This window comes from Melospiza georgiana, chromosome 23 (assembly GCF_028018845.1).
Source record: "Melospiza georgiana isolate bMelGeo1 chromosome 23, bMelGeo1.pri, whole genome shotgun sequence".
Classification (NCBI taxonomy): domain Eukaryota; kingdom Metazoa; phylum Chordata; class Aves; order Passeriformes; family Passerellidae; genus Melospiza; species Melospiza georgiana.
This window is the reverse complement of record NC_080452.1, coordinates 6746917-6774418: the sequence shown is the minus strand read 5'-3', so window position 1 is coordinate 6774418 and position 27502 is coordinate 6746917. Positions and strand designations below refer to the sequence as shown.

General features: G+C 49.9%; 1 protein-coding gene across 3 annotated transcripts in view; it reads right to left on the bottom strand.

Moving 5' to 3' along the window:
- The window catches only part of DENND2C (DENN domain containing 2C), a 31857-nt gene extending 4650 nt beyond the window's left edge, over nucleotides 1-27207 (bottom strand). The window contains exons 1-16 of one of the 3 annotated variants that reach the window (XM_058039952.1): nucleotides 27190-27207; nucleotides 18010-18929; nucleotides 16379-16527; nucleotides 15748-15860; nucleotides 15226-15393; nucleotides 12597-12693; nucleotides 11537-11581; nucleotides 9194-9375; nucleotides 7170-7279; nucleotides 6120-6189; nucleotides 5717-5794; nucleotides 4438-4578; nucleotides 3360-3508; nucleotides 2818-2995; nucleotides 2453-2494; nucleotides 1439-1544 (exon numbers count right to left, since the gene is read on the bottom strand). In XM_058039952.1, coding sequence (XP_057895935.1) covers nucleotides 1439-1544; nucleotides 2453-2494; nucleotides 2818-2995; nucleotides 3360-3508; nucleotides 4438-4578; nucleotides 5717-5794; nucleotides 6120-6189; nucleotides 7170-7279; nucleotides 9194-9375; nucleotides 11537-11581; nucleotides 12597-12693; nucleotides 15226-15393; nucleotides 15748-15860; nucleotides 16379-16527; nucleotides 18010-18794 — 2413 coding nt within the window. In that variant the 5' untranslated portion in view covers nucleotides 18795-18929; nucleotides 27190-27207. Of the gene's footprint in view, nucleotides 1-1438; nucleotides 1545-1888; nucleotides 1906-2452; nucleotides 2495-2817; nucleotides 2996-3359; nucleotides 3509-4437; nucleotides 4579-5716; nucleotides 5795-6119; nucleotides 6190-7169; nucleotides 7280-9193; nucleotides 9376-11536; nucleotides 11582-12596; nucleotides 12694-15225; nucleotides 15394-15747; nucleotides 15861-16378; nucleotides 16528-18009; nucleotides 19171-27189 lie in introns of those variants that run through there. The other 2 variants (XM_058039955.1, XM_058039954.1) reach the window with 2 other exon arrangements.
- Nucleotides 27208-27502: the final 295 nt, after the last annotated feature.

The window sequence follows — 27502 nt, the reverse complement described above, 5'->3', positions numbered from 1 at the left end:
GTCCTCTGTTCAGTGGGCAGTTTTCCTTATCTCTTCCACTCCTCCCTCCGGGGAGACATCTGCTGATAACAGCTGTTGAATGTCACTGCATGGCTGATAAGAACTACAGCATCCCATTGGGAGATGTGAGCCCAGAGGGAGGAGCCAAGCATTCCTACCCGGATATAATCTGGAGATTCTGGAACACCAGCACAGCTTCTGCACTGGATTGCCCAGAGGAACAGCAGCTGCCTCTTCTTCCCCTGCATCTTCAGAGGCAGAGACTGCACCTTTCTCCAGGATCCCTGCTCCAGCAGAACCAGCCCTGACACTGCAGGAGGGCTGAGCCACAATTCCAATGGGACTGCTGCCAGCACCCTGACCCACAGGGTGTCAGGTTGGGTTCTGACTCTGTCAGTGCTGTTTTTAGTTTACTGCATTATTTATTTTATCATTTTACTTTTTTTCCTATTGAAGAACTGTTATTTCCTGCTCCCATATTTTTTGCCTGAGAGCCCCTTAATTTAAAATTTATAGCAATTTGGAGGGGGGGGGTTACATTTTTCATTTCAGGGGAGGCTCCTGCCTTCCTTAGCAGGCACCTGTCTTTCCAAACCAAGACACTCTCTATCAGCTTCCCTGGGTCTGGATTGAAGGCACTTGAGAGAGTAGTTCATGTCTGGACTCAGGTGTTTATTATTTCTTATCAGTAAAACAGTCTCACTACTGTGAGTTCTGCAGCTTTTCATTAGCAAAGCACAAAATGGCCAACAATCTCTTGTTACCAGGTCTTTTAAGGCTGAATTATCCAATTAAGAAATAACACCTAAATTATTTTCCCTTTTAACCCAGTAACTGATCCCAAAGAACCTGCAGTGTGGACTTTTCTGTCCAATTACAAAATACCACCCAAACCCATGGACAAGAAGAAAGAAGGTAAAGAGGAACAACCTGTCTCTGCCCTCAAACCTCCATCTTGCTTCATATTTGTTATTATATTTTAAAACCCCAAACTCTACATTTTCCACTCTGGGACATTACACACTTCTAACCATCTCCACACCTGTAATCCCAGTGCTATTAATCAATTTTGGAAGCCTTCTCCACAGCCTCAGGTCAAATGCTCTCTGGTGATCCTGCGCCTTTCAGCACAGAAAGTTTAAAATTCTCAGCATCCAGGGTTCAGCTGGATACAATAAAACTCAAAGCACAAAGGAACTGATGCTGTTGGCCTAAAGGAAACTACAGTTCTGCACACACTAATTGTAAAAAGAGGAACTGTCAGCACACCAAAAAAACTTCTCACACATTCACAAGACGCTCTCAGCAAGACCACAGAGAAACAGCTAAAATGTCACTTTTTAGCATTTAGTTCAATTTGCTCATTTTTATCAACTCCATGGTAGAGATCTGCTAGTGGGAAAACATTTTTCCACAGAAATTTTTCCACAGAAAGTACCTTGTGTGTCATTCTGCTCGTGTGACAGGATTTCACTCCGTTCTTCCAGGATTTGTATAAGTGCAGCCTGCAGTTTGTGGGGCAGGATCTCATCCTCATCTGATACCTACAGACACAAACAGCCAAGGAAGGACTTCTGTGTTATTCCCATCAGCAGGAGAACCAGGGGGTAGATTAGAAATATTCATATCATGCCTAAAACAGTTAGAGAGGAGTTATTCTGTGATATATATTACGGGAGAAAATACATTTATCTTGCAGCCACAGAAATTAAACACATTTGCTCAGCATGCCCCAAGTAGATTTTATTAGAGTCACACACACAACTGGCCACCACACAGACTCAGGCTTATTTCACCAGTAAAAAACACAAAACCAATAAAAGTTTGCTGAGAAAACACAACAGGTCTCAATAATATGGTTTTTAAAAATCCCCCATTCCTTTAATACCTTTCTCCAGTTGCAGGCTGCAATGCAAAACAGAACAGTGAGGCAAGGAAAAGGAGAAGCAAATATCCTGAGCTAGTAATGAAATCCCCAGCACTTTTATAGCAACTTGTCTGGGGATGCAGAAGCACTTTTGGGGAAGTTCAGCAGAGAAGCCCAAGTGAACTATGATAATTTGTTCCCTAGACTGTCACTCCTGGGGAAAACAAGAACCCAAACCAACAAACACCCCCCAGCTGGATGAGAGAGGAGGAAGTGCTGTACAGAAGAGGGAGAGACAGACAAAAAGCAGCAGAGATTCTTAGGGATCCCCTTCACATAAAAAAACAAGTAACAGTTTTTAAATTCAGCTCAGCTAAGCAGCATCTTTGGCTTTGCAGAACTCTCCACCTCAAACTTGCAACAAGGATTTGTGAGCCTGTTCCCTTCTCTGTCAGTTCAAAAGGATTACAAGGTATTTCTTCAGCTACTGGAGTCTCCATATGAACATCAGCTTCTCCTCATTTTTTTAATTTTTTTTTTTCCTGGCATAAACCCACAAGTTACTGGTACTGTTATTTCACTCACCTCTTGCAAGAACTTGTCAGCACAAAGATCAACAATCAGAACCTGGGGAGACAGAAAACACACTGACTCATAACCAGGTATGTTGCTGTATGGAAAAAAAAAACAGGTTTTAATTTGTCTTTTTAGATGTGGGATGTTTTTTAAATAGGGCTGTCACACACAAAACCCAAGTTTTGCATGGGTGCATCCTGTCTCTGAGAACAGTAAATATTATTTATTTTTGACAGCGCTGGAACATCCTGACATTTATCAAATTCACCAAGGGGCTCAGAGAACTTTGAGAGTTTATACTCAGACAGAATGCAGAGATTATTGCAGAGAGGTCAGCCTGGAATAATCACAGTCTGTGTCTCACAGATCCTCACCTCCTCTATGGGCAGGTCCCAGAGCTGTGGCAGGGAGCAGGAGAGGATGCCAATGAGGAACGGGGTCGGAGAGCACACGATGTCGATCATGGAAGCTGGCAGGACAGGGATGTAGGTGTGCTGCCAGGTGAAGGGGTAAAGGGTTGCCACTGCAGCGTGCCCACATTTAGACAGAGTGCTGGAGAGGTGGGACAAGCACAGGGAGGGTGGTCAGTGTCTCCTTCAGGGCAGGTGTCACTTGTGTACAGCCTGTGTATCAGCAGAGGCCCCATGCACCCAGCTCTGAACTCAGTTATGGGGAGCTAAAATCACCATCAAGCCAAGCTAAAGAGGCAAAAAGGAAACATTTCCTTATTTCTTCTTGTGTAAACAGCATAATCCAAATTCTAGGCATGCACATGCTGTGTGGGGCATGCAGAAAGTTTTCAAATGGAACTACAAAACTAGACAAGCTTGGACATGGGACAGGTCCAAACACAGAAGAAACAATAACATCCACTGACAGCATCCCTCAGCAAGAGCTATTCAAACTCATCTCTCACCTTAAGTTGTCAGCCACAAAGATGACCCTCCTTTCCAGCAGGAGGGAGGCAAACACCCGGATGGTGTGGGACACGCTCAGACACTGCAAGAGGCACTCAAAGTCCACGTGCTCCAGCCTGGAGTCCAAGGGACGGCACAGCTCCATCACCTGGAGCACACAGACACAGGGAGAGCTGGGGAGCAGCCCAGAGAGGGACCCCAGCCTGAGGCAGGGCCCACCAGCTCCTCCTGAGGGGCAGGACCAGGGACAGGACCCAGGGAAGGGCTGGAGCTGTGCTAGAGCAGATTTAGGTTGGATTTTGGGAAAGGTTCTTCCCCCAGAGGTTGCTGGACACTGCCCAGGCTCCCCAGGGAATGGGCACAGCCCTGAGGCTGCCAGGAGAGTTTGGACACCAGTGGCATTTTGGGGTGCCAGGAGTTGGGCTCAGTGATCCTTGTGGGTCCCTTCCAGCTCAGGATATTCTCTGAATCCATGATTTTAAAGAGAATCCCATGACCCAGACAGCTGGGGCAGCACAGAAGAGTGCCCCAGAAGCTCTTGATTAAGAAGCAGGGAATCACTTCCATGGCAGATGATTCCACAGCAAACACATCTCTGGGACACCCTCCCTTCCAGCTCCAGGATGTTTTCTTCACACCAGGGACAGGACCCAGGGAAGGGCTGAAGCTGTATCAGGAGAGTTTAGGTTGGGTATCAGGGAAAGGTTCTTCCCTCTCCAGAGGGTGCTGGGCACTGCCCAGGCTCCCCAGGGAATGGGCACAGCCCTGAGGCTGCCAGGAGAGTTTGGACATCACTCTCAGGAATGCACAGGGTGGGATTTTGGGGTGCCAGGAGTTGGACTCAATGGGCAAGGGGCAGCACAGAAGAGTGCTGCATGGAAGAGTGCCCCAGAAGCTCTTCATTAAGCACCTATGGTAGGTGACTCCACAGCAAACATCTCTGGGACAGCCTCCCTTCCAACTCCAGGATGTTTTCTTCACACTAATTATTTCCAGGCACCACTGTGCAGTTTGCCAAGAGCCTCTGTGCCCCAGAGACCCCAGAGAGAGCAGGCAGCTCAGCCTGACCTGTGTTACCTCATCTCCTGCTCCTGGCAGGAAGCTCCTGACGGTGATGGTGCGGCCTGGGGCGGGGAACGGCGCCTCCATCACGCTGCGCATGAAGGGGTGCACCAGGGCTGGGGACATCTCCCTCCTCTTCTCCACCTCATCCAGGATCTGCAGGGACACACACAGAGCCTCGGGTCACTGCTGCTGCTGGTGGCATTCACATTCTCTGAAAAAGATCCCTGCACCCAGGGTTTTTCTCCTGGGAAGCTGAGAAACCTCAGAGAAAAGGAAAACAATCCTTATCTCATTTGCTTCTCCTGTGTTTTGCTTGTCTGGAATGTGTTTGGAGATTGTTTCATTGGATTCTGGTGTGAGGTGTTTTCACTCTTTGGCCCATCAATGCCAAGCTATATCAGGACACTGGAAAGAGTCACAAGTTTTCAGTATCATCTTTTAGCCTTCTGTAAGTCTCCTTTCTGTATTCTTTAGTGTAGTTTAGTTTAGTATTCTTTAATATAATATAGTATTAAAAAATAATAAATTAGCCTTCTGAGAACATGGAGTCAGATTCATCATTCCTGGGCATTCCCAGCAAATACAACAGCTGCTGAGCAGAGGGGAGAATCCACCAGAGCATTCCCATGGAGAAGGCTCCAGCACAGACCCACTGCCCTCTCCCACCTCACTTGAGACCCCTGTGAAATTCATCTCAAATGTCTGAACAGTCAAACAGGAACAGCTTCCTGTGAGCCCAACTCTCCAGTCTCCTGCTACTGGAAGGAAATGTCTTGTGTGTAGTAATCAAATTCTCATTATTTAGAGGGGTTAGGAGGAGCAACACCCATCCCTTTCAGAAACCTCCCTGAAATGCTGTTCTAGAAACTCTGTGCTCCAACAATCAGAACCATCTTTCATCACAGCTTGTCTCTGTACTCTGCTGCAATAACTGCCCTTTATCTGTAGTCCTCATCTCATCTCCCCTCCTCATGGTGCTACAAAAAAACAGGGGAGACCCAACACCATCCCAAACTGATTTTCCATTTCCAAGTCACAGAAGAAGAGGATGAAGGGGCACCCTCAGTAACACCAGGTATTAGAAGGCCCTTCCTGCAGTAATTGCTGAAGGATTTGTGCATTGACTGACAAGGCTCAGCACCGGGATTTTATTTCCCTGCTCAAAGCAAAGACAGAGAGGAAGCACCACTCTCCTGGGATGAGCTGCAATCACTAAGCCTGACAGAAGCACCCAGTCACTCTGGGGAGCCTGCAGGCTGTCAGGGCTCAGGAACAGGCTGTGCCAGCTCACCTTGGAGAAGAGGTTGAAGCAGCCCAGGCGGCTCACGATGCAGTACACCTCGGGCAGGCGCTTCCCTTTCCCTTCTGGCTGAAAGGCAACAGCAACAGTTCTGCTGAGAACAGGGGGGCAAGGAACAACCCAGCACCCACACTGCAGCTGATCTGAAGAACTCCTTCTGCTGCAGCCCCCCCTACGCTTATGACTATGAAGGTTTTCAAGGAACACCCAGTTCCAGGAGCTGGTTCATGCCCACAGCCCATTTCGTTATTTCTGAGCACCATCGTGACTCTTCCCTCTGTATCCCAAGGGCTGGCACCACCACAGCAGCACAGGATGGGCAACCCACGTGGGAAAGCAGCCCTGAGTCATGTCCTGACAGTGCTGAACCCCCAGCCCTCCCAGAGATGCTCACCAGGAGCTTCCTGCAGTACCCGAACCAGCGGCTGCCGTCCTCCCCCGTCAGCACGAAGGAAAAGGTTTCACTGGGGAGCAAGGCAGAGTCAGGGTTAAATTCACCACACAGCTCAGGGAACAGACTGACAAAGCACACACACTCCTTCTGGTCATGCTGGCAAGGGCCAAAGCATGATTTCAAGGACTTTGGGATCTGTTCAGGGTAAAAACTTGCACCCATGAGCTTTTCCATCTCTCCTCTTTCCCAGCTCCTCTCACTGAGCTTTTCCATCTCTCCTCCTTCCCAGCTGCTCCTGACTTTTCTGCTCTACTCCTTCCCAACTCCTCTCACTGAGCTTTTCTACCTTTCCTTCTTCCCAGCTGCTCCTCACTGAGCTTTTTTAGCTCTCCTTTTTCCCAGCTCCTCTCACTGAGCTTTTCTAGCTTTCCTTCTCCGCAGCTGCTCTCACTGAGCTTTTCCAGCTCTCCTCTTTCCCAGCTGCTTCTCACTGAGCTTTTCTAGCTTTCCTTCTTCCCAGCTTCTCTCACTGAGCTTTTCCATCTCTCCTCCTTCCCATCTCCTCTCACTGAGCTTTTCCAGCTCTCCTTTTTCCCAGCTGCTTCTCACTGAGCTTTTCTAGCTTTCCTCCTTCCCAGCTCCTCTCACTGAGCTTTTCCATCTCTTCTCCTTCCCAGCTTCTCTCACTGAGCTTTTCCATCTCTTCTCCTTCCCAGCTTCTCTCACTGAGCTTTTCCATCTCTTCTCCTTCCCAGCTTCTCTCACTGAGCTTTTCCCTCTCTCCTCCTTCCCAGCTGCTTCCCCATTCAGCCAAGGAGCAGCAGAAGCACTTCCAGCCCCAGCAGCTGGCCTTGGACAGATTTTTCCTCCTTACAGGAAAGGCAGCAGCAGCTCTCTAGCCCAGCTCCACACCTCATCCTCCCTCCTACCACAGGGATTTCCTGGATCCTTTCCCCTTTTCCCCTGCTCTGGCTGCTGCTCCTCTGGCACAGCCCAAAGCTTTCAGCATTGCCTCTCTCAGTTCACAAGTATTCAAAACCAAATCTTTACCTTTTAAGGTCTGATGAAGGGAACCAGTCTTTGGGATCTGGAAAGCAGAATTTGGGAATGACCTTTAGCCTCTCTTCAGTGTCCTTTGATGGTCTGAAGGGATGTTCAGGCTGGAGGGGTAACAGATGCATTTGAAGTCACTCAAGTTGGTGCACAGCTGCAGCATTTAAAATACAGAAAGCATCTTCCTGACACTTCCAAAGGCTGATCCAACCCATAACTAATGTATAGGTACAGGAGAACATGTTCTGACTATTAGCAGATTCCCGGCTCCCTCTTGTATTTTTCCTGCTGACTGGACCTTTGTAAAACGGCCCAGCTTGGTAAGGATGGATCCTTTGTAAGGATCTACAAGCATGGCTAAGTTAATTGGAAAAATAATGTAGAAATGAGCCCCCAAATGATGGCTGGGTCAGCCTGCCTTGGTTCTACCCCTGGGAGATTTGAAAACACTCAAATAGGAAGAGGAATGTGTTCAGCTTTTGATGTGCAGATCACTCGTAACTGAAGTGCAAAAACTGTCCCTGAATCACATGTTCCAGCCACTCCACATGTGGGTTCAAATCAAATCCCTCAAGGACTCCAGGATACTTTCAATGATCAAAACTGGCCAGAAAGGGCAAAAAAGGGTGTTCAGATAAAAGGCTCCATAAGAAATGTAAGGAAATTTTACATATTTAAGTAGGAAATGCCCCTGGGAAGTGGAAAGTTTATTGCATGAAGTTGATTTTAAGCACTCAGCACATCCAGGCTATTGCAGTGTCCCAGCTGTGACAGCACAAAGTGTTAGGAAAACAGAACAGCATTTTGACAGAGTAACAGTTGTACCAAAGCTTAGATGTCCTTGGGCACACAGCCCAAAGCAGAGGGTGACAGCAGATTACTTGGAAGCAAAGCTAATATTAGAATGGAGACACCCAATCTGACCCACTGTCCCATCTAAGCCACTCACCAAAACACTTTCCCTTGAGCAGAAGATAAACAAATCTGAGAAAGTAATTTTTTGTGTCAGTGCTTTTACAAAAGCCAGTAGAGAGCAGGAGGGAAACCCAAAGGCAATGGACAAACTGAGAAGTTGCACCAAATTTCTGCACTCCTTTCTTCCTCCCAACACCCCAAAGTTTGCAATTTTAGCAGATATTATTTGGGTGTGTTCAGTTTTACCCACTAAATTAACACTGTGCACTCTTCCTGGATGTAGCTCCTTATTCATCCTGTGAACCCAAGGCATTCACACACTTAGGCACTGGAGTTATTTGCACACAAATCCCTTAAGCAGCAGGAACTGGGACACTGTGGGACCTGCTGGGGTCCCACACAACCTCCCTGAGTGGATCTGACATCCCCTCTGTGTGGGTGCCATGCAGACTCCTCAATCACTCCTGGCTTTCTGAAGGCACAGCCAGAATTGCTGGCTCTGTTATTTTCAGTGGAAGGCAGCAGCTATGAGCCCAGACACTGAGAACTGAATATTCATCTCAATCTGGTACCACAGAAACACCAAGGCTCCACCTCAGCTTCCCAACTTAGTTCACTGAGCTATAATTCAGTCACACACTGGTTTTGTGCTGAACAGCTCATTTCAAAGGGCTTGGTTTAGCTTCACCTCCCACAGCTCTCCTGGTTTTGGGGGTTTCTACAAACAGCTTTGCCATTTTATCATCATTCTTTTTCAAAACAGTACAAATAAGCATAAAAACCCTGGAATTCCAGTTCCTGTGCAGCATCAGTGCCTCACTCCTTGTTTGTAAAGGACAGACTGCCAGGATGAGGACAGAGCTCTGCACTCTTCCTCTCCTTCAGCTGGTATCAAACACCCCATCGTGGCATCATGAAATTTGAATTAAGTAGGAAAAAAGCAGTTCAAAAAAGACAATAAGCTCATTATGAAGACACATATTTAACAGCCTTCTGACACCACACATTAGGTGTGTAACAGAGCAAACCCAGATCCTGACCAGTGCAGCTCACGAGGGGAAACAGAGCTGAGCAGCTCCCTGGGCAGGTTCCCACAGAGCTCCTACCTTGCTGGGGAACTGCTGGATGATGTGTGGTGTGTAGGTGACCTCAGATGCCTTCTTGTGCAGGGACACCACCACGAAGAGCTCGAAGAGCCTCTGCTCCTGGAGCTCGATGAGATCCCTCTCCAAGGTCTGGTAGTGAGGGTTCCTCTTGGAGGGCGAGCGCCTCAGGCACCTGGGGCGACCTGGGCAGAGCAAAAAACCCCAAATCAGCTTGTGGCTGGCACTGCCACACACCTACAGGGCACAGGAGAGGACTGAGCAGTGCCATCAGATGGGGAAAAGGGATGGGGGGATTTGCCCAACATCCAAATGGTCCCTGTGGGGTATAAAACTTGTGTCAGCTCCTCGTGCACAGAGCTGATCTTCCCCCAGGCAGGAAGGAAATAACCTCAGATTCCACTGGAGGAGGTTTAGATTGGATATCAGGGACAATTTCCTCACTGGGATGGTTGTTATCATTGGAGCAAGCTGTCCAGGGCAGTGGTGGAGTCACCATCCCTGGAGGTGTTTAAAAGTGTGTGGATGTGGTGTCAGATGTGTTTCCTGAAAAATCCTTTCCTTAAGATTTTTTCTCCTAAGAAGCTGAGACCTCAAAAACAAAATGTAAACAATGATTATCTGCTGCTGTAAAATGCAACAAGTAAATCTGTGATTGGTCTCATGCAGTTATTTCTAATTAATGGCCAATCACAGTCAGCTGGCTCAGACTCTCTGTCCGAGCCACAAGCCTTTGTTATTTATTTCTTCTTTTATTATTCTTAGCTAGCCTTCTGATAAAATCCTTTATTCTATTCTTTTAGTATCGTTTTAATATAATATATAATAAAATAATCAATCAATAATAAATCAATCATATTATTATGATAATATTATGATGGCTGCAATCATATTTTATGATAGTATATATCATAAAATAATCCATATATATAACAAAATAATCAATCAATAAAATATTATTTTATTATATATATTATATTATATATATATTTAATATAATATATATAATTAAAATAATGAATCAATCCCTCTTCCTCAGACCCCTGCAAACAGTCACAATGTGGCACTTGAGGATGTGGTTTAGTGGTGAGCATGGTGCTGCTGCTGGGTTGATGACTGCACTTGATGACCTCAGAGGTCTTTCCCTACCTTAACACTTGCAGGATTCTGTGATTCAGACAGGAAGCACTGGCCTGCAAATCCACAATCCTGCAAATCTGCAGCTCTGCAAATCCCCCCTGAGAGATCCTGAAATTTCTCCTGCTGCCCTGATGTTCTTACACATCTCAGAGTGGCACAAAGGGGTACCAGGGAGTGAAGGGCAGCTGCTCCATCCAGGTCAGGAGCTGCCAGGAGCTCAGGGAGCCACTCCAAACACCAGGGGCACTCAGGAGAGGCAGAGGCACCCCCAGGCTGGGCTGTCCTGACAGGCAGCACGGGCTCACAAGCACAGGCACAGCTCTCTGACGTCAGGAATTCCTGTGACACATTCTAGACACTCTCAAACAACTCTTCCATCAGGCAGTGACTCAATCTTTCTGAAGAAATCTCAATATTTCTGCTGAGATCCTTCACTCTCCACTACTCTCCTTAACGTAAAGAAATGGAATTTCACTCTTCATTCTAAATTAAAGCCTTTAGAATGTTTCCAAATAAATGAAATACCTAAAATAAAATCATAGAACCACAGAATTCTATCAATGAATTCTATCTAGAATTCTATGAATCCTTGAGTGGTTTGGGTTGAAGGGACCTCATAGCTCATCCAGTGCCACCCCCTGCCATGGCAGGGACACCTTCCACTGTCCCAGCCTGGCCATGGACACTTCCAGGGATCCAGGGGCATCCACAGCTGCTCTGGGCACCTGTGCCAGATCTTTCTGTTAATCTGTCTTCACATGGAAGCTAAAAGCACCTAAAACCAAGTAGGTGTTTCAGGTCTGGAGTTTGGGTCTATGATCCAGCTCAGGACAAATACCCAGGTGAACTCACCCCAGAGGAAAGGACATTTCACAGCATGACATAAAACAGAACCAAGGGAAGGAATCAGGAGGGAAATAACCTCAAGCAGCAGCAGCAAAGGTGATCAGGAACAACCTCCCAGCAACCCAAAAATGACTCTGCTTCTGCTGACTGCCAGATTAATGGCATTAAACCTCGAGGGCTCAGGGAAAGGACAGAAACAGAGGTTGGTTTGTCACAGCAGCAGCTGCCAGACTTGGCCATGTGGCCTCTGAGAGGCTCCCTGGCCCTGTCTCAGCAGATTCCACACATCAGCTCATCCCAGCAGGGCCTCAGCCAAGGGTGCAGTGCTGTGGGACAGGACCAGCCCTGTGATTCACTCACTTTTGGGCTGATTTTCCGTATCGCTTTCGTTGCCGCTGGTTTCACCTGAAACACACACAGTTTTCACTTATTAACCATGCAGAAGGAAGATGGGCAACACCCAAAGTTGGGAAAGAGAGACAACCTGAGACTCATCACATCAACATCCCTCAGGGCTGCCCACCAATCCTGCCCAAAGCATCAGCCAAGGGCAACTGGGAAATGTGTGACAACAGCACATTGCAAAAAGCAGAGCTAATATCAAGGCAGTGGTGCCAGTGAGTGACCTGCAGGTCAGCTGAACAGGGGCAGAGAACACAAACCAGGTTGGCTGAGGCTGCTATGAAACTTAACAGAGCTGCTGAACAGAATAACTATAAATAAAACCTCTATAATTATAAATAAAGACCTTACTATAAATATAAATAAAGACCCTACACAGTCAGAACAAGGCACACAGATAATGAGTGCAGGAGTCACTGGTAGCTCCCATGCCAAGTGGTTTTCTGAGGAATTTTTGCTTTAATCTGCTTTTTTGAAAAAGCACTTTTAACCCAGGCTCAGAATCCTCCCCTTGTGGCAGAGTTAAATTTGCACATTGCAAAAAGCAGAGCTGATATCAAGGCAGTGGTGCCAGTGAGTGACCTGCAGGTCAGCTGAACATGGGCAGAGAACACAAACCAGGTTGGCTGAGGCTGCTATGAAACTTAACAGAGCTGCTGAACAGAATAACTATAAAATAAAACCCCTATAATTATAAATTATACAGTCAGAACAAGGCACACAGATAATGAGTGCAGGAGTCACTGGTAGCTCCCATGCCAAGTGGTTTTCTGAGGAATTTTCGCTTTAATCTGCTTTTTTGAAAAAGCATTTTTAACCCAGGCTCAGAATCCTCCCCTTGTGGCAGAGTTAAATTTGGGTTGGGCAGGTGCTCCTTGAGCTGAAAGTTCAATTCCAGCCACAAGTGTGGGGTTTGCACTGCTGAGTCAGCATGAGGGGGTGGTGCCAGGCCAGGGCAGAGGAATTGTGCCCCTCAGGGTGCTCAGAGCACAGACAGTGGTGCTGCAGACCCCAGTACCTTTCACTGGAGCTGCTTCTCTCCCAGCAGGACTGAGCAGCTTCACCTTCTTCTTTCCACGCTTGGAATCAAAGATTTCCTGTATTTTCAGTACCAGCTGAAACCCAAAACAGAAGCAGAGGTTAATGTGGGGGTCCAGAGAAGGCTCCAGGTTCCCAACAGCCACCACCAGGACCTGGGGGAGCTGCCCAAACCCTGCAGGAACCCTGGCTCACAGGTTCCTTCTATCCCAGCTCACTGCATAAAGAATGAGCACAGATTTCTGCTGCAGCACAGAGATCCCTGTCAGCACAGCTCAAAGCTGACACCAGACTGTACAGGCACTCTGGAAAATGTCACACTTGCCTTCCCAAATAGAAGTGACAAACTGTCAGGCATCAGATCTCCATTTTCTATGCAAAGGCACCTGCAAGAACATCTCAAACCCTGCAGCACAGAAGACTCAGAAAATGCTCCCCAACTCCTTCCAAGGCCAGGAAAAGCAGAGCTCTCTCACTCTAGCTTGGGGGTTGGGTTTTGGGTTTGCTGCTGTGGTCGATGTCAGCTCAAGTCTCCTGAAGCACAAAGGAGCTTAAAGCACAGGCCCTGCCCCAGGAGTTTGCTGGAATGAGAGGATGATGGACTCAGAGCACCCTGCTCTGCTGGAAGGTGTCCATGGCCATGGCAGGAGCAATTTAAGGGCTTTTCCACCCCAAACCATTCTGTGATTTTGCACAAATGAAGACAGACAGTGGGGCAGAACAATGCTGCAGGACCACACAGCTGGCCCAGTGGAAGAAAAAAGCTGGGTAAAAGCACAACCCAGTGCAGACTAAGCACAGACATGAAAGAAGGGTCAGCACTTTGACTGGTAATCCTCCTTCCACTGGTCACAACAGCCTTACAGCCAAAGTCCTGTCACTTTCTGTGTCCCTGCTCTCTGCTTTCCCCTCACCTGCCAGTGCCCCAGGGGCTCCTGACTCCCCACATCAAAGGCTCTTCATGACAACAGGGATTTACCCTAAATGCAGGGAGCAGGTCAAGTTCATTCCTGCCTCAAGAATTCATTAAACTGAACACAGGAGGGTGGGGCCCAGCCATTTGTCATCACAAATACAGCATAAAAAGAAATGTATTAAAGAGAACCTGTTTGTTCAGCTCAAGTGTTTAATCCCCAGATCAGCAATCCAGGCTTAGGCTCTGCTTTTCCAGTGGATTTCTCCCCATTTTCTGCCTCAGCACTGAGGGAACAAACAGCCCACTGCAGAGAGCAGGGCTCCTCCTGCCAAACCTGCCTTCTTTCCCTTTTTACCCAGCCTTACCAAGGAGATCTTCATTTCTCTCCTGATTTTTGTGCAGCTGAGTCACCACCCTGGGTGTGTTTAGGGCAGCCATGTGTTTCTTAGGCAAAAGGTTTTGTCTTTTTAGACCCCAGTCCTTTTCTCAACCTCTCAAGCAATCTTGGCTCAATTCCTCATGAGCAAAGAGAGTAAAGTGCTCTTCCTGCATGTAAATTGTTACCAGATTTTTGGAATAGGTTTGCTTTTGGAGAACATTTTATTTTCCCCTCTCCAAATGAGAGATACTCTCCATCACAGCATTTTTATAATCTTGCCATCTCCTTCCTGATTTTCCAGACCTAGAATTTGTTTCAAAACACAGACAGAAGTTACTTGATACTCCAAAGCACTTTAAAGGTTTGAAAAGTCCTTTGCAGCTGTCCAACTCTACCTCACAGCCTTGTGCAATCTGAGCAAACACACGTGATTTTCAGATGAAATAAAGATCTGCTGAAGTGAAATGATTTTACCACAGCAAAAATAAATCTTTCTCACTACCACAATTTGAGTCCCATGCACAAAGTGCCACCACAGCTGCCCTTTTACAGCATGTGGTGCCTTTTGTCACACAGGGATGTCAGCTGGTAACCAACAGAAGGATCTAGAAGCCTTCCCAAGGCAGCAAACTGAAAAGTTCTCTGTGTGAAGATGGATTAAAAGCCTTCCTCACCCCTCTGGCCTCAGCAGCATAATTGTCTTTGCAGCCAGGCAGGAGGGAGAGGCCAGAAGGGACAGCTGGATGAAGGCTTTGTGAAAAGCTCTTATCCCTGAGAGCTCCTCTGCACCCTTAAACTGTGAAACAGCTGCTCCTGGTGCCAGTCCAGAACTCCTGGCCAACATTCCAAGGGCCCCACAACTATCCCACAGCTCAGAAACTGCAGTGAACACCAGGACCAGCCTGGGAAAGCACTGGGAGCAGGGACACGTGCACACAGAGCTGCCCCTGGAGCTCTCCAAGAGCACAAACCCAGCACCAACACTCCATGGAAACACTGGGAACAAGGCTTAGGTGACAAAGCACGAGGAAGGGCTTGTGCTCACACACAGCCCTGACCTCCAGGCCAACACTGAGCACTTTGTCTGCCCACAAAAACACCACTGTGATTCCTGGCCAACAAAACCAGCACTGTCCCAGCCAGAACTGGCACTCAGACCCCCCAAACACCAGCCCTGCCACTTGGAGAGGGAATGGCTGGGGCAGCAGTGCCAAGCAGCAATCACCTGCCTGGCCCACAGCTCTGTGGCCTCTCACGAAGCAGCAAGAGCTTGAAATGCCAGGCCAGAAGTGAAGTTTTACATTTGAATCTCACCCAGGGCAGGTTCTTTCTCCTGCTGGCAGCCTCCACTGCTCGGAACAGCTTCCACTCAGACAGAGTGACAGGCAGGGAGGTTTCCTTCCCCACCTTCCCGTGGAAATTTGTCTGGGTGGGCTTCAGCTCCAGTGACTTACGGCTGAGGAAGGGAGGTTTGGGGGGAGGCTGGAAAACAGAAGCAGAAGAGAGAGTTAAGCATGAGATCCAGCTTTGGTCCAAGGTCCCAGGCAGAGGAGTCACATTTCAGCAGGTAAATCTGCTCTACCAAGTCTCCATCCCACCTCCCCACTCAAGCCTCTCACCAAATCTCTCTTGTTCCTACTCTGTTGCTCCTTAGCAGCTTAATCAGCTGCCATGGCTATTCATTATTTACATCATGTGTTATTTACATTAATAACAAGCAATAAAACAATAAGGCAAACCAATGACTTGCAGAGTGGAATGTGAGGCTGAGCACAAATGAGGACCCTTGTGGGAATGGTTCTGCAAACCCCTGACCCTTTAATCCCCCCAGCCCACCTTGGGAGCCCTGCTGATGCTCCGGGGAGGGGGCAGCTTCCACACAGATGGGACCTTCCACAGGGGCAAGGGCAGTGCTCTGATATCCTCATAGGGATGTTCTTTTGTAGGACCTGGAAAAAAGCATTGGATGGGGGATTTATGAAAGGAGATAAAGCCCTGTAATTTCAGCCAGGGATACAAGTGGGGAGAGTGTGCCAATAACAGGGTCTGAGAGACCCGTTTGAAGCTGGATCCTTCTAACCCACTGCCATCACCTTGGCAAACTGCACATGGATTCAGCAGAACAAAACACTTCTTCCCCCTGCACAGCAAGCAGCTCCATTGCAAAGCAGCTCATTTTGGCAGTGTTCACACTGATCTCTGTGCAACACTCAAGCAAAGCATTCCAAGGGCTAATAAAGAAATCAGTTTAGCACAGGCCAACTCCAGTGACCTCCAATGACATCTGAAATCAGGCTGTTCACATGCAGATGTCACCAACATCAACAAAGAACCCCAGATGGGGAAAACCTCAAAAACCCCAGAGCTGGAAAGGGCCGCAATGCATCCTCACCTTCCCTCCTCCCTTCCCAGCACAAATTCCACCCTTAACCACGGTGAGGACACCCCCAGAAGCCCAGGCACATACAGATAATGTCCTCGTAGATGTTGTCCTGAGACTGAGTGCAGAGCAGCCTGGATCCTGCAGAGCCATTGGTCTCCTCCCGGGGTCTGTGGCAGCCGCCGCCCACCGGCCGCCTGCGGAAGCCCTGGATGTCCTCAAACTCAAAAGATTTCCTAGAGGAAAACAAAGGGGATTGCTTCTAAAGGAGCTGCTGTCTGCAGTCAAACACAGTGTGGCCCTCCCTGGGACCATCCAGCACGTGGATGCTCCACTCTGGGCTCGCATTTCCAAGGCAGCAGCTCAGCCCCTCACTCCCAGCCCGTGGGATGGGGGAGAGAATCAGAGGGTAAAGAGAGAAAACACATGCATGGATTGAGATAAAGACAGTTTGGAAGGTAAAGCAAGAGCTGCACAAGCAAGGAAAGCAAAACAAGGGATTCATTCCCTTTGGAAAGTAAAGCAAGAGCTGCACAAGCAAGGAAAGCAAAACAAGGGATTCATTCCCTATTTCCCTCAGTGTTTGGCCATGTCCAGGGGTTCCATCATGCATAACAGTGACTTGGGAACACAAACTCCAAATTTCCCCCCTTTCTGCTTCTTCCCCAGTTTATACTGCTGAGCAGAACATCACAGGGTCTGGAACATCCTTGGGGTCAGCTGTCCCTGCTGTGTCCCCTCCCAGCTCTGTGTGAGCACTGCTGTGTTACCAATATTCTCATCACAACCCCAAACACAGCAGCACACAAGATGCCAAGTAGAAAATTATCCCAGTCAAAGCCAGCACACCAGGTGAGTCCTGCTCACTTACTCTGGGAGAGTTATTAAGTAAGAAAGGGAGCTGGAGGCTCCATGGCCAAGCACACCCCAAGCAGGCATGGCCAGCCCCATCCTGACAGAGCAAAGAACCCAAACCATGTTTGAATTCTTGCAGCAGCTCAGAACCAGGGCACTGCTTCCTACTGGCCTCTCCTCCTGGTGCTCAAGGTGTTCATGCATTTGTGGGCTGGCATTTCCATCCACTTGGCCACTATTTTGAAATTAGGGCACTGAGGTCACAGAGGAGCTGGCAGGGATTTAGCCCATCCTGATCATCAAATCTGGGTTGTTGCTGCACACTTTGCCACAGTGGAAGGTTTCAGAACCTCAAGCCACATCTCTGCACACCAGTCCAGCACAGGCAGCTCACCTGTGAGCAGGATTTGCATCAAGCCACCTCAGAAGGGTATGGGAAAGAGGGAAAACCAGGCAAACCTACTGCAGGAGCAGAACCACAGCCTCCACCCTTAACAAGAGAAACCTTCACTCCCACAAAAGCCAAACACTCGGCAGCTACAGTGCCCCAAGAGAAAGCTCCTCTGCCATTCCCAAATTGCAGCTGAGGGCAAGCAGCAGGCAGGGAGCAGGCAGGTCTCTCCCTGAGGTGACTCCACTCTGTTCTAACATATAGGCTGTCTTCTTTTTGGAACCTGGAGCCCTCTTTGCAAGACTGTCAGCAGCAAAAGCAGGATACTTTCACCCAGGAACATCCCTTCCCCATGAAAAGAGGCACCATCACTAGCAGCACTCCACAAGGACATCATGCCAAGCAAGCTGCTTAAACCCACCTAGAAAATAATTGCAATAAATATTTCAGACATGAGAGATGAATTACGTACCTCTGGGCTCTCCCTCTGATCCTCCTGCTGGCTGTTTTCTTCTCAGGGTTGTTGGAGGATGACACCAAGTCCCTTCCACACTGTTTTTGCTGGGGACCTTCCCTGGTGGCACTGGCAGCTCTACGACCCCCAGCACCCTTCTCTGCCAGGTAGCGGAAAGTCCTGCGGGGTTTGGGAGGTGGATCAGGAGCTGCCTCCTCCTCCTCCTGCCCCTCAACCTCAGAGTAAATGTTCCTCAAGCTCCTCTCTGCCCTGCAGAGAGCGTCCACTCCTTTGATTTGCAGTTCCCTTTCCGCGGAGCCAGCGCTGCCTCGCTTCCTCTGGAGGTCCAAGGCCACAGGAGAGGTTCTGCCAGGCACGGGGGGATCTGCTCTCCTCCACAGAGCTTGTGAGGTATAGAAGTTCCCTGGGGGCAGCGTCACGCCTGGGCTCAGGCAGCCTGTTTGTCCCTCTCCTTTCTCCTTGGCTGGGGAAGCTGGGCCACCACAGCATCTCCGAGCATCTTCCCTAAAATCCAACCCCAGGCTCTTGGGATCTTTACCCCCAGCCCTCGTGCCGTTCTCAGTGCATTCTGCCTTCACTTTGGGCAGCGCATTATTGCAGCTGGGGTCGTATTTCACCCCGAAGTCCTTGAGCTGCTGCCTGTCCTTGCTGGGGCAGCCCCTCGTCCTGCCCTCCCACTGCGAGATCTTCTGCCTGATGTTGCGGCAGTGGCTGCGGGACAGGGTCTGGCCCTGCAGGGCCCCGCGGGTGAAGCTGCTGTCCCCAGCGCCCACGGGGTGCATGGCAGTGCCAGGGGGGCTCACGCACAGCCCATGCCCGGCCCTGGACACGTCCTGCCCTGCGCTGCACGCATCAAAGCTGGCACCGCGCTGCCAAGGGCCCGGCGAGGCCGCAGAGTCCGGGCTGGCTGCTCCGACCTGCGGGCAAAAACGAGAGACGTCAGCTGCAGGCTGTGGTAAGCACAAAATTTGGGGAGTAATGGTGAGAATTTGGGAAAAAACGGTGAAAATTTGGGAAAAAACGGTGAAAAAATGGTGAAAATTGGGGGGAAATGGAGAAAAACGGTGAAAAATGGTGAAAATCGGGGGGAAATGGAGAAAATGGTGAAAATTGGGGGGAAAATGGAGAAAAACGGTGAAAATGGTGAAAATTGGGGGGAAAATGGAGAAAAATTATGAAAATTTGGGAAAAAATTGAGAAGAGCGGTAGAAAATGGTGAAAATTGGGGGAAATGGAGAAAAACTGTGAAAATGGGGAAAATTTGGGGAAAATTGAGAAAAATGGTGAAATTTGGGGGGAAATTGAGAAAAATGGTGAAAAATGGGGAAAATTGGGGGAAAATGGAGAAAATCATCTAAAATTGGGAGAAAATGGAAAAAACAGTGAAAAATGGGGAAAATTGGGGAAAAATGGAAAAAACAGTGAAAAATGGGGAAAATTGGGGGAAAATGGAGAAAACCTGTGAAAATTGGTGAAAATCGGGGGATAAATGGTGAAAAACGGGGGAAAACAGGGGAAAACAGAAAAAAGGGGAAAAACAGGGGAAAATTGGGGAAAAAATTGAGAAAAACGGTGAAAAATGGTGAAAATTGGGGGGAAATGGAGAAAATCGGTGAAGAAATGGTCTAAAAATGGAGAAAATGGGGTTAGAAGTGGAGAAAATGGACCTCAAACCCAGCTCCTCCGCCTTCACTGTGGAGATGTCACTTCCTGGGAAGAAAAATCATAAAAATGGGAAAAAATTGTGAAAATTGGGTTAAAAACTGGGAAAAATAAGGAAAATTGGATTAGAAATGAGTCAAAATTGATCCCAAACCCAGCCTGAACCCAGCTCCTCCACCTTCACCGTGTAGATGTCACTTCCTGAGGAGAAAAATCACAAAAATGGGGAAAATGGTGAAAACATCCTCTGAACAGAGAGACAGAGATGTCAGAGGATCTTCCTGGGGAGCTGTAAGAAAGCTCAGAGAAAGAATTAAAACAATTCTTATCTCAATCCCTGCACCTGGCAGGCAATCTCTGTTGGTCAGAGAAGTTTACAAGGAGGAGTTGTCCCTTCTTGACCAATAGGTGAGAGAAGATTCCTGAAGGCCAATCAGGTCTGAGGTCCACCATTGTTTCTGTAAGAACTGTGGATTTCTATATAATAAATATATAATAATAAAGTGATTTTTTAAGCTTTCTGATGATGGAGTCTCTGTACCACCTTTGTCCCCTTTGGTGACAGCACCCCAGCCATGCTCCTCACCCCAATGTCCCATCTGCTCCTGGCAATTGCTGCAGAACATTCCTCCCCAAATCTCATCCACCACGTGCTCAGGACAGGCTTCCAGAGCTCCCTCCCCACAGGGGCTGTTTGTGCACACATGGAAAGGGAGCTGAGGCTCCAAAAACAAACACAGCAGGCACAGAACACCCTGAGGGATCCCAGGCATGCAAACTGAAGGAAATTATTTAATGGCAGAGGAACACAGCAGTGTGGATCTCAGCCAGCCCTCCTGCAAGAGTGAGATAAATAAATCCCTGTGGCACCTGAGCTCCCCACTCAGCAGAGACACACAGGACATGAGGAAAAAGGAAAAAGGAGCCACATCTGCCTCTCCAGAGAGGAGCTGCTGCTTGACACAGGATTTAAGAGCTGTGGTGGCTGGGGAAGAGTGCATCCTCCTCCCAGGAGAGCTCTCTTGCTCCACAGCACAAGTGAAAACCTGCCTGGTGCTCTGTTTGCCAACGCCTGACCTAAATTTGCCACCCAAGAGACTGGAGGGCAGTGGTGCCCAGCCTGGGGAGTTTCAAAAGGCAGAAAAAAAAATGAGTGAGTTTTCATCTTCAAGTGAAAAATCACCCCATGTTTAGATCAGCAGAGAAGGAATGCTAAAGAAACACTCTGGCTTCTCCAAGCCAAGCAGAGCCTGCACAAACAGGAGACTTCCCACACGTGGAATCCAGGGGATACAGAACACATCCTCCAGAAAATCCAGCAAGGAATGCAGGGGAAACCACCAGGGAGAACTGGGGTGGCTGCACAGAACCTGCAGGTCCTGCATGGTTTCAACACAGACATCTCATGTGTGGAATCCTCAGCTGTAGCCATGATATTTTCTGAAAAATCCTTTCCTTAAGATTTTTTTCTCCCTGAGAAGCTGAGAGGCCTCAAGAACAAAATGTAAACATTGATTATCTGCTGCTGTGGAATGCAGTGGGTGGATCTTTGATTAGCCCATGTTGATTGTTTCTAACTAATGGCCAATCACAGTCAGCTGGCTCAGACTCTGTCAGAGACACAAACTTTTGTTACCATTCCTTCTTTTTCTATTCTCAGCCAGCCTTCTGATGAAATCCTTTCTTCTATTCTTTTAGTATAGTTTTAATGTAATATATATCATAAAATAATAAATCAAACCTTCTGAAACATGGAGTCAGATCCTCATCTCTTCCCTCATCCTCAGACCCCTGTGAGCACGATCACACTCAGCCTTGGAGCCCTTTTGCCAGCAGAGGTGCAAACTCATCCTGGACAGAAGGCAGCAGCCCATGGGCTCTACCAAGCCCTGTTCCTCCCTTTCTCTGGGCAATTATCCCATTTCAGAAGTTCCAACCCTCCAGCTGCATTTAACAACCTCCCTTTGCTAAGGAGACAAGTGCTCAGGGGCCCCTCTGGCTCTGGTAACATCCCCTGGCACCAAGAAGTCTCCCTGCAAAAGGCAAATTCCACACATGCACAAAAGCAGAGGGTCCCTGCAGAGCAGCCAGAGCTGCTCCAGGTGGGACCAGGGGCCAGAGTGACACCAAACCTCTGCTCCAGCTGCCACCCTGGGCACGTGTCCTGCACAGCCAGTGCCACCACGCCCGGCCAGCACTGAGTCACCACAGGCTGGCAGAGCGGGCAGAGCCAGGGATGGGCACCAAACCACGCTGGGAGGCACAGGAGCTCAAACCTGCCTGGCAAGGGGTCATGCCCCGCTCTCCAGGCTGGGTGTGGAGAGCCCCCAGCACAGCAGACCCACACCCTGCCCACTGCTGGCACCACTCCTCCAATTCCAGGGCTCAGGGCTACCCCTGGAGCTGCTGATCTGCTCGGCAGAGGCATCGGCAGCGCAATTCAAATCAAAGAACTGGCCTTGGCAGATCTCTTTGATAGCACCAGTGAGAAAGCTCAAAGGTCAAGGACATGCCAGGGCTCCCAGGCAGTTCAGGGATGGTTTGGGCACACATGGCACCAAGCCTTGGCTCTGCTGCACTCTGCCAAAGCAGCACAGTTGCTGTGGGAAGCAGCTCCCTGTCTCCAGTGTGGGTTCCTGCAGGCTGGAATGGCTCAGCCCATTGTCCCAGAGAGCTGCTGGTAACTCAGCAATGAATGGGATAAACCTGGACAATGTGGGGAAGCCCCAGGCTGGGGATATTTGCTCCATCATCAGCCCTCTGTCCCTCATCAGCACTCCAGCCTGTCCTCAGTGCTTCTGCAGCCCCTGGAGACCCTCTCCCACAGCAGTGAGGGGCCCCTGCCCTCTCCTATAAATAGGCATTGTTGCCAAAACATCCTGAGCCAGAGCAGAGCCATCCTTCCTCCGTGTGTGTCTGCACAGCCCTGATTAGCAGACAGGAAAGCAGCTTTCCCTCTGCTGTGCCACTCAGGACACTCTCAGGACCCAGGCAAAGGGACAGCCAGGGGGGACAGGGCTCCAACAGCCTCCCCAGCAGCCCAGCTCCACACCAGGATCCTCCAGGGCCTGCCAAGCCTTCAAACCCAGCACTGCTGGATGCAGGGGTGGCACAGGGAGCAGAACCTGAAGGACCCCATGGCGTGGAGCAGGGTTTATCTGACCCAGCCCAGCAGCTGCACTCACAGCCTGTGCCCACAGCTGCTCTGGTTCCAACAGCACTGGGCTGATTCCTCCTGAATGCTCCAGCTGGGAGCTCCTGTGGGAGCAGCCTGGCAGAGAATCACGGAACACACTTGGAAAGGAACCACAAGGATCATCCTGTCCAACTCCTGCTGGCCCTGCACAGGACACTCCTGCAGCTCTGGGCATTCCCTGGGGAGCCTGGGCAGTGCCCAGCACCCTCTGGGGAAAGAACCCTTCCCTGACACCCTCCGCTACCCATGAGGACAAATGGCTGCTCAGATGAGGCTCAGCAGCCCTGCACAGCTCTCCAGGTGGGTCCACCCTCGCTGTGCCCAAGCTGGGCAGCTCTGCTGGCTGCCAGCCCACCCCACATCCTTCCTGCCACAGCTCATGTTGGGAGGGCTGCAACAAAAACTGCCTGTGATGCAGCTTCCTCAGACACACAGACAGACAGACAGACAGACAGACCCATTTCTGCTTCCTCATCTCAAGCCATGGCTGAAATCAAGGCCTGATGCTTCTGCCCTCTCCCTGCTCCCAGGGCAAGGCACAACCAGGAGCTGAGAAACGTGGAGGAGAAGCTCAGCCTTGCCAGGACACGGAACTCCAGAATGGGTTGGGTTGGGTTGGATTGGAAGGAACCTCAAAGTTCATCTCCTTCCACCCCTGCCATGGCAGGGACACCTTCCACTGTCCCAGGTTGCTCCAAGCCCAATCCTGTCACAGACATCTTTCATGAAAAATCCTTTCTTTAGGATTTTTCCTCCTGAGAAGCCTCAAGAACAAAATGTAAACAATGGTTATCTGCTGCTGTGGAATGCAACAGGTAAATCTTTGATCAGCCCATGTTAGTTGTTTCTAATTAATGGCCAATAACAGTGAGCTGGCTCAGACAGAGTCTGAGCCACAAGCCTTTGTTATCATTCTTTCCTATTCTATTCTTAGCCAGCCTTCTGATTAAATCCTTTCTTCTATTCTTTTAGTATAGTTTTAATATAATATATATCATAAAATAATAAATCAGCCTTCTGAAACATGGAGTCAGATCCTCATTTCTTCCCTCCTCCTGTGACCCCTGCAAACACCACCACAGCCAAGGAGCTGTCTGATATCAAACTCAGCTGGCTCTACTGATAACAATCATATTCTGTGATGGGTCTAAACCCCAAAATCTAATACACTGCTCAGCCACATCCCCAAACATGCCTGGAGAAGCCCGGAGAACCTTTTAACATCTGCCCTCATCCTCTGACCCCTGTGAACACGGTCACACCATCCAACCCAGCCTTGGACATGCAGGAATGGGATCCACAGAGAGCTGAGCACAAGCCTGAAGTTCTCCCTGCTCAGAGCTGCTCCCTTGGATTGTCTCTCCCAAAATCTCCATCCAAGGAAGGAGGAATGCAGCTCTTCACCTGCCCAGGCTTGCTATCAAGACCCAGGCATTTGATCTGAGCTCATCACGTGAGCCCAGGCGAGGGCAGAGGCTGATCTTTGGTGAAGAAAGAGCACACACACACACACTGGGGTGGTGTGATCCAAGTTAAGTAACTCCCAAATGCAGCCCAGGACAGGCTAAATCACAGTTCAGGGACACAGAGCTGGCAGAGACCACCTGGGCCAGGCAGCCAGCACTTGTATCCAGCACAAATCATTCCTGTCACAGAATAACCACACTTGTGACTGCTCCCATCCTGACCTCCCCTTCCAAACTCCTCCAAACTGGCCCCAGGGTGCTCCCAGTATTTCCAGAGAAGCCAAATTTATCATCCTTACTGCTTAGAGGAGATCAGTGTAGCTAAGAATACGGAATTATTTCACTGGAAGCAGCAGTTTGGGAGAAAATGACATAATTTCTAGACAAAACACCACCCATTTCTGCCAAAAGCCTGCCTCTCTGATCCACACTGTTTGGAAGCTCCCAAAGCAGAAGAATAAGGCACGTTCCCAGCACATGACAGGTAGCCCTGACTCTTTTTCCAGCCCTGAAATCCAGCGAGCACACTACACATTTTCCATGCAAAGCCTCGGGACAATTCCATTTCCTGAAACCACATTCCCAAGGAGAGAAAGCTGCCAGTTGTGCTGTTCCAGAATAAATCCCTGCCTAGTGCTGAGGTCAGTCCTCCCCTCCTGTGCTGCTGGAACCCCCAGCACCCCGAGCACCCTGCAGCAGAGGCACTGACACAGCACCTTACCTTGTCCTGGGAACACAAGCACCGCCTGGACCAGCTCGTGCAGCTCTGAGGCAATCCCAGTCCTTCTGTGAAAGCTGTGCAGCCCTAAACCACCCCAAGCCCTTGTCACCAAGCCTCCTGTGTGTTAGCAGCCAAATAAAAATCAGTTTCTGGTCTTGTGGAGCCTAGAGAAGCTGGCAGCTCGTTCCTGGAGGGAAGGGACCCCTTCCAGAGCTCTCAACTATTCCCATCCTGTTCCTCTCCAGAAGAACTCTGATGCTCCTCTGAACAGCTCTGCCATGCTGATGCCTCAAAGACATGGGCAGTAGCAAACAAGCAGATTTTATATCAAAACAAGTAACTCTCCAGGAATGCAGAGTGCTTAGTCATTTCCATCTCGATACAAAGCTACTCTAACCACGAGGTATTAACTCCTTCCATGCTGCTGCAGCTCTGCCTCAATAGATCCATGGCCACAGCCCCCGGACACAGAAAATGTGCTGCTAATCCAAATTACACAGCAAAAGGAGGTTAACTCTGACCCTCACAGGTCCTAAAGCTTTTCTACTGACTGTCCTTTTCTAAAGTGATGAAATTCAACTTCCTGAAAGCAAGTTTTTCCTCAAGATATAAAAATACCAAAACCAGACCACTTCCAGCATGCAAGCCCTGAAGGCTGCTACACCAGGGTGCCCATGGACAGAACCCACAATGTACTATTTTTAAAGTCGTGGGTTTTTGACCTGACTCACAGGATCTGAATGCCCAGGGCAGCAATACTGACAACAGCAGTTGACTCAGCCCCTACACCCTGGGCTGGCTGCCAGCCCCAGAAATGAGGCACAAGCTGGGCATGGAGTTAAAAATCAATCACAACTTATCCTGGAGCACTTCCTCGGTGCCACCATCAGAGGTGAGGTTCCAAAGGAAAGTCACAAAGCCTGTGTGGCTTCACATGGGCCACCCCAGACAGGCTGTGTGGGGCCACAGGCAACCACTCATTCATTCCTTTGGGAATGTCTCAGCAGCACCCAGGAGGTTCAAAGGGTGCAGACTAAGGCAGCACCAGAAAACCTCTCAGACACCATTCAGATAATGTGTTCCAGAGCTGCCCACTGAGTCATATCATATTCGATTATTACAACTGGAAGACTGAGATTAAAATTTTGCCCAGCAGCAATGGACAGCAAGGTCACATCCAAGTCAGATCCTCCAGCCACCAGTGCTCAAATACACATTTCCATTTCCAGGGGCTGGTTTTCCTGCAGCTTCTCTTCTACTTTCCTTCCATCACTGATGCCAGTCCCAGCTGGGAGAAGGAATTGCTCAAGCAGTGCTGGGCTCTGAGACAGCCAGAAACCCTCCCAGCCAGGCTGTCACTGGAACAGAGGGCTGTGTGTATGCAGGGAGCTGGGGAAGGCAAGGGGAGACTGATCCAGCGTGCCCAAGGAGCCCTGTATCCATCCAGCACCTCAGTGCAACAAATTACAAATATCCAGCGAGCCCCAACCCAGCCCAGCCCAGCAGCGCGTACAGCTCTGTACAGAATAACAGAATGGGGCAATGGGAGAGACCCTCGGCAGGCGTGCCAGGTAGCCCTGACTCTTTTTCCAGCCCTGAAACCCAGCGAGCACACTACACATTTTCCATGCAAAGCCTCGAGACAATTCCATTTCCTGACACCACGTTCCCAAGGAGAGAAAGCTGCCCGTTCTGCTGTGGGTGCCCTGCTCGATGGTTTTGGCCATCCCCGCGGGCAGATAGCCCCGGGCAGCCCTCACGGGAGAAGCGCTCCCCGACGGCCAGCGGGGCCCGCCCGCCTGTGCCCACCCCCGGACACCCCCACTCCGGCACCCTCCCCTCAGGCATCTGCACGAGCGGGGGAGACGAACCCACCCCAAGCCCGGCTCCCCTGTGAGCTGCGTCTCCTGCGGGCAGCCGGAGCAGCACCTGCTTCCTCCGGCCCGGCAGACACGGGCAAGATGCTGCACCGCCCGCTGCCCGCCTGTCCGCAGCCGGGACGCGGGGACTCCAAGCCGGGCCCGCAGCCCCGAGCCGAGCCGCGACTGCGGGAAGCCACAAATCCCCCGGGGACCCGCTCGCCCTCCCGGCGTAGCCCCCGCCCGGTCCCGCCGCCCCCCGCCCCGTCTCACCGCGGCCTCGGCCCGCTCCCGGCCCCGCTCCTGCAGGACGCTCCCGGCGCGCACGGAACCACCTCCCATTGGCTGATGTAGCCATCACTCAAGTGGTGATCCCGCCTTCCCCCCGCCCCGGAGCGCCCGGAGCCGTTTGCCGTTGGTTAGCGTGGCCGTCACTCAGAAGGAGGTCCCGCCCCCGCCGCGCCCCGTCCCGTCTCTCCGCCGCCTCGGCCCGCTCCCGCAGGACACTCCCGGCGCTCACGGAGCCGCCGCGCATTGGCTACTGTGGCCGTCACTCAGACCATGATCCCACCCTCGCCCCGCCTCA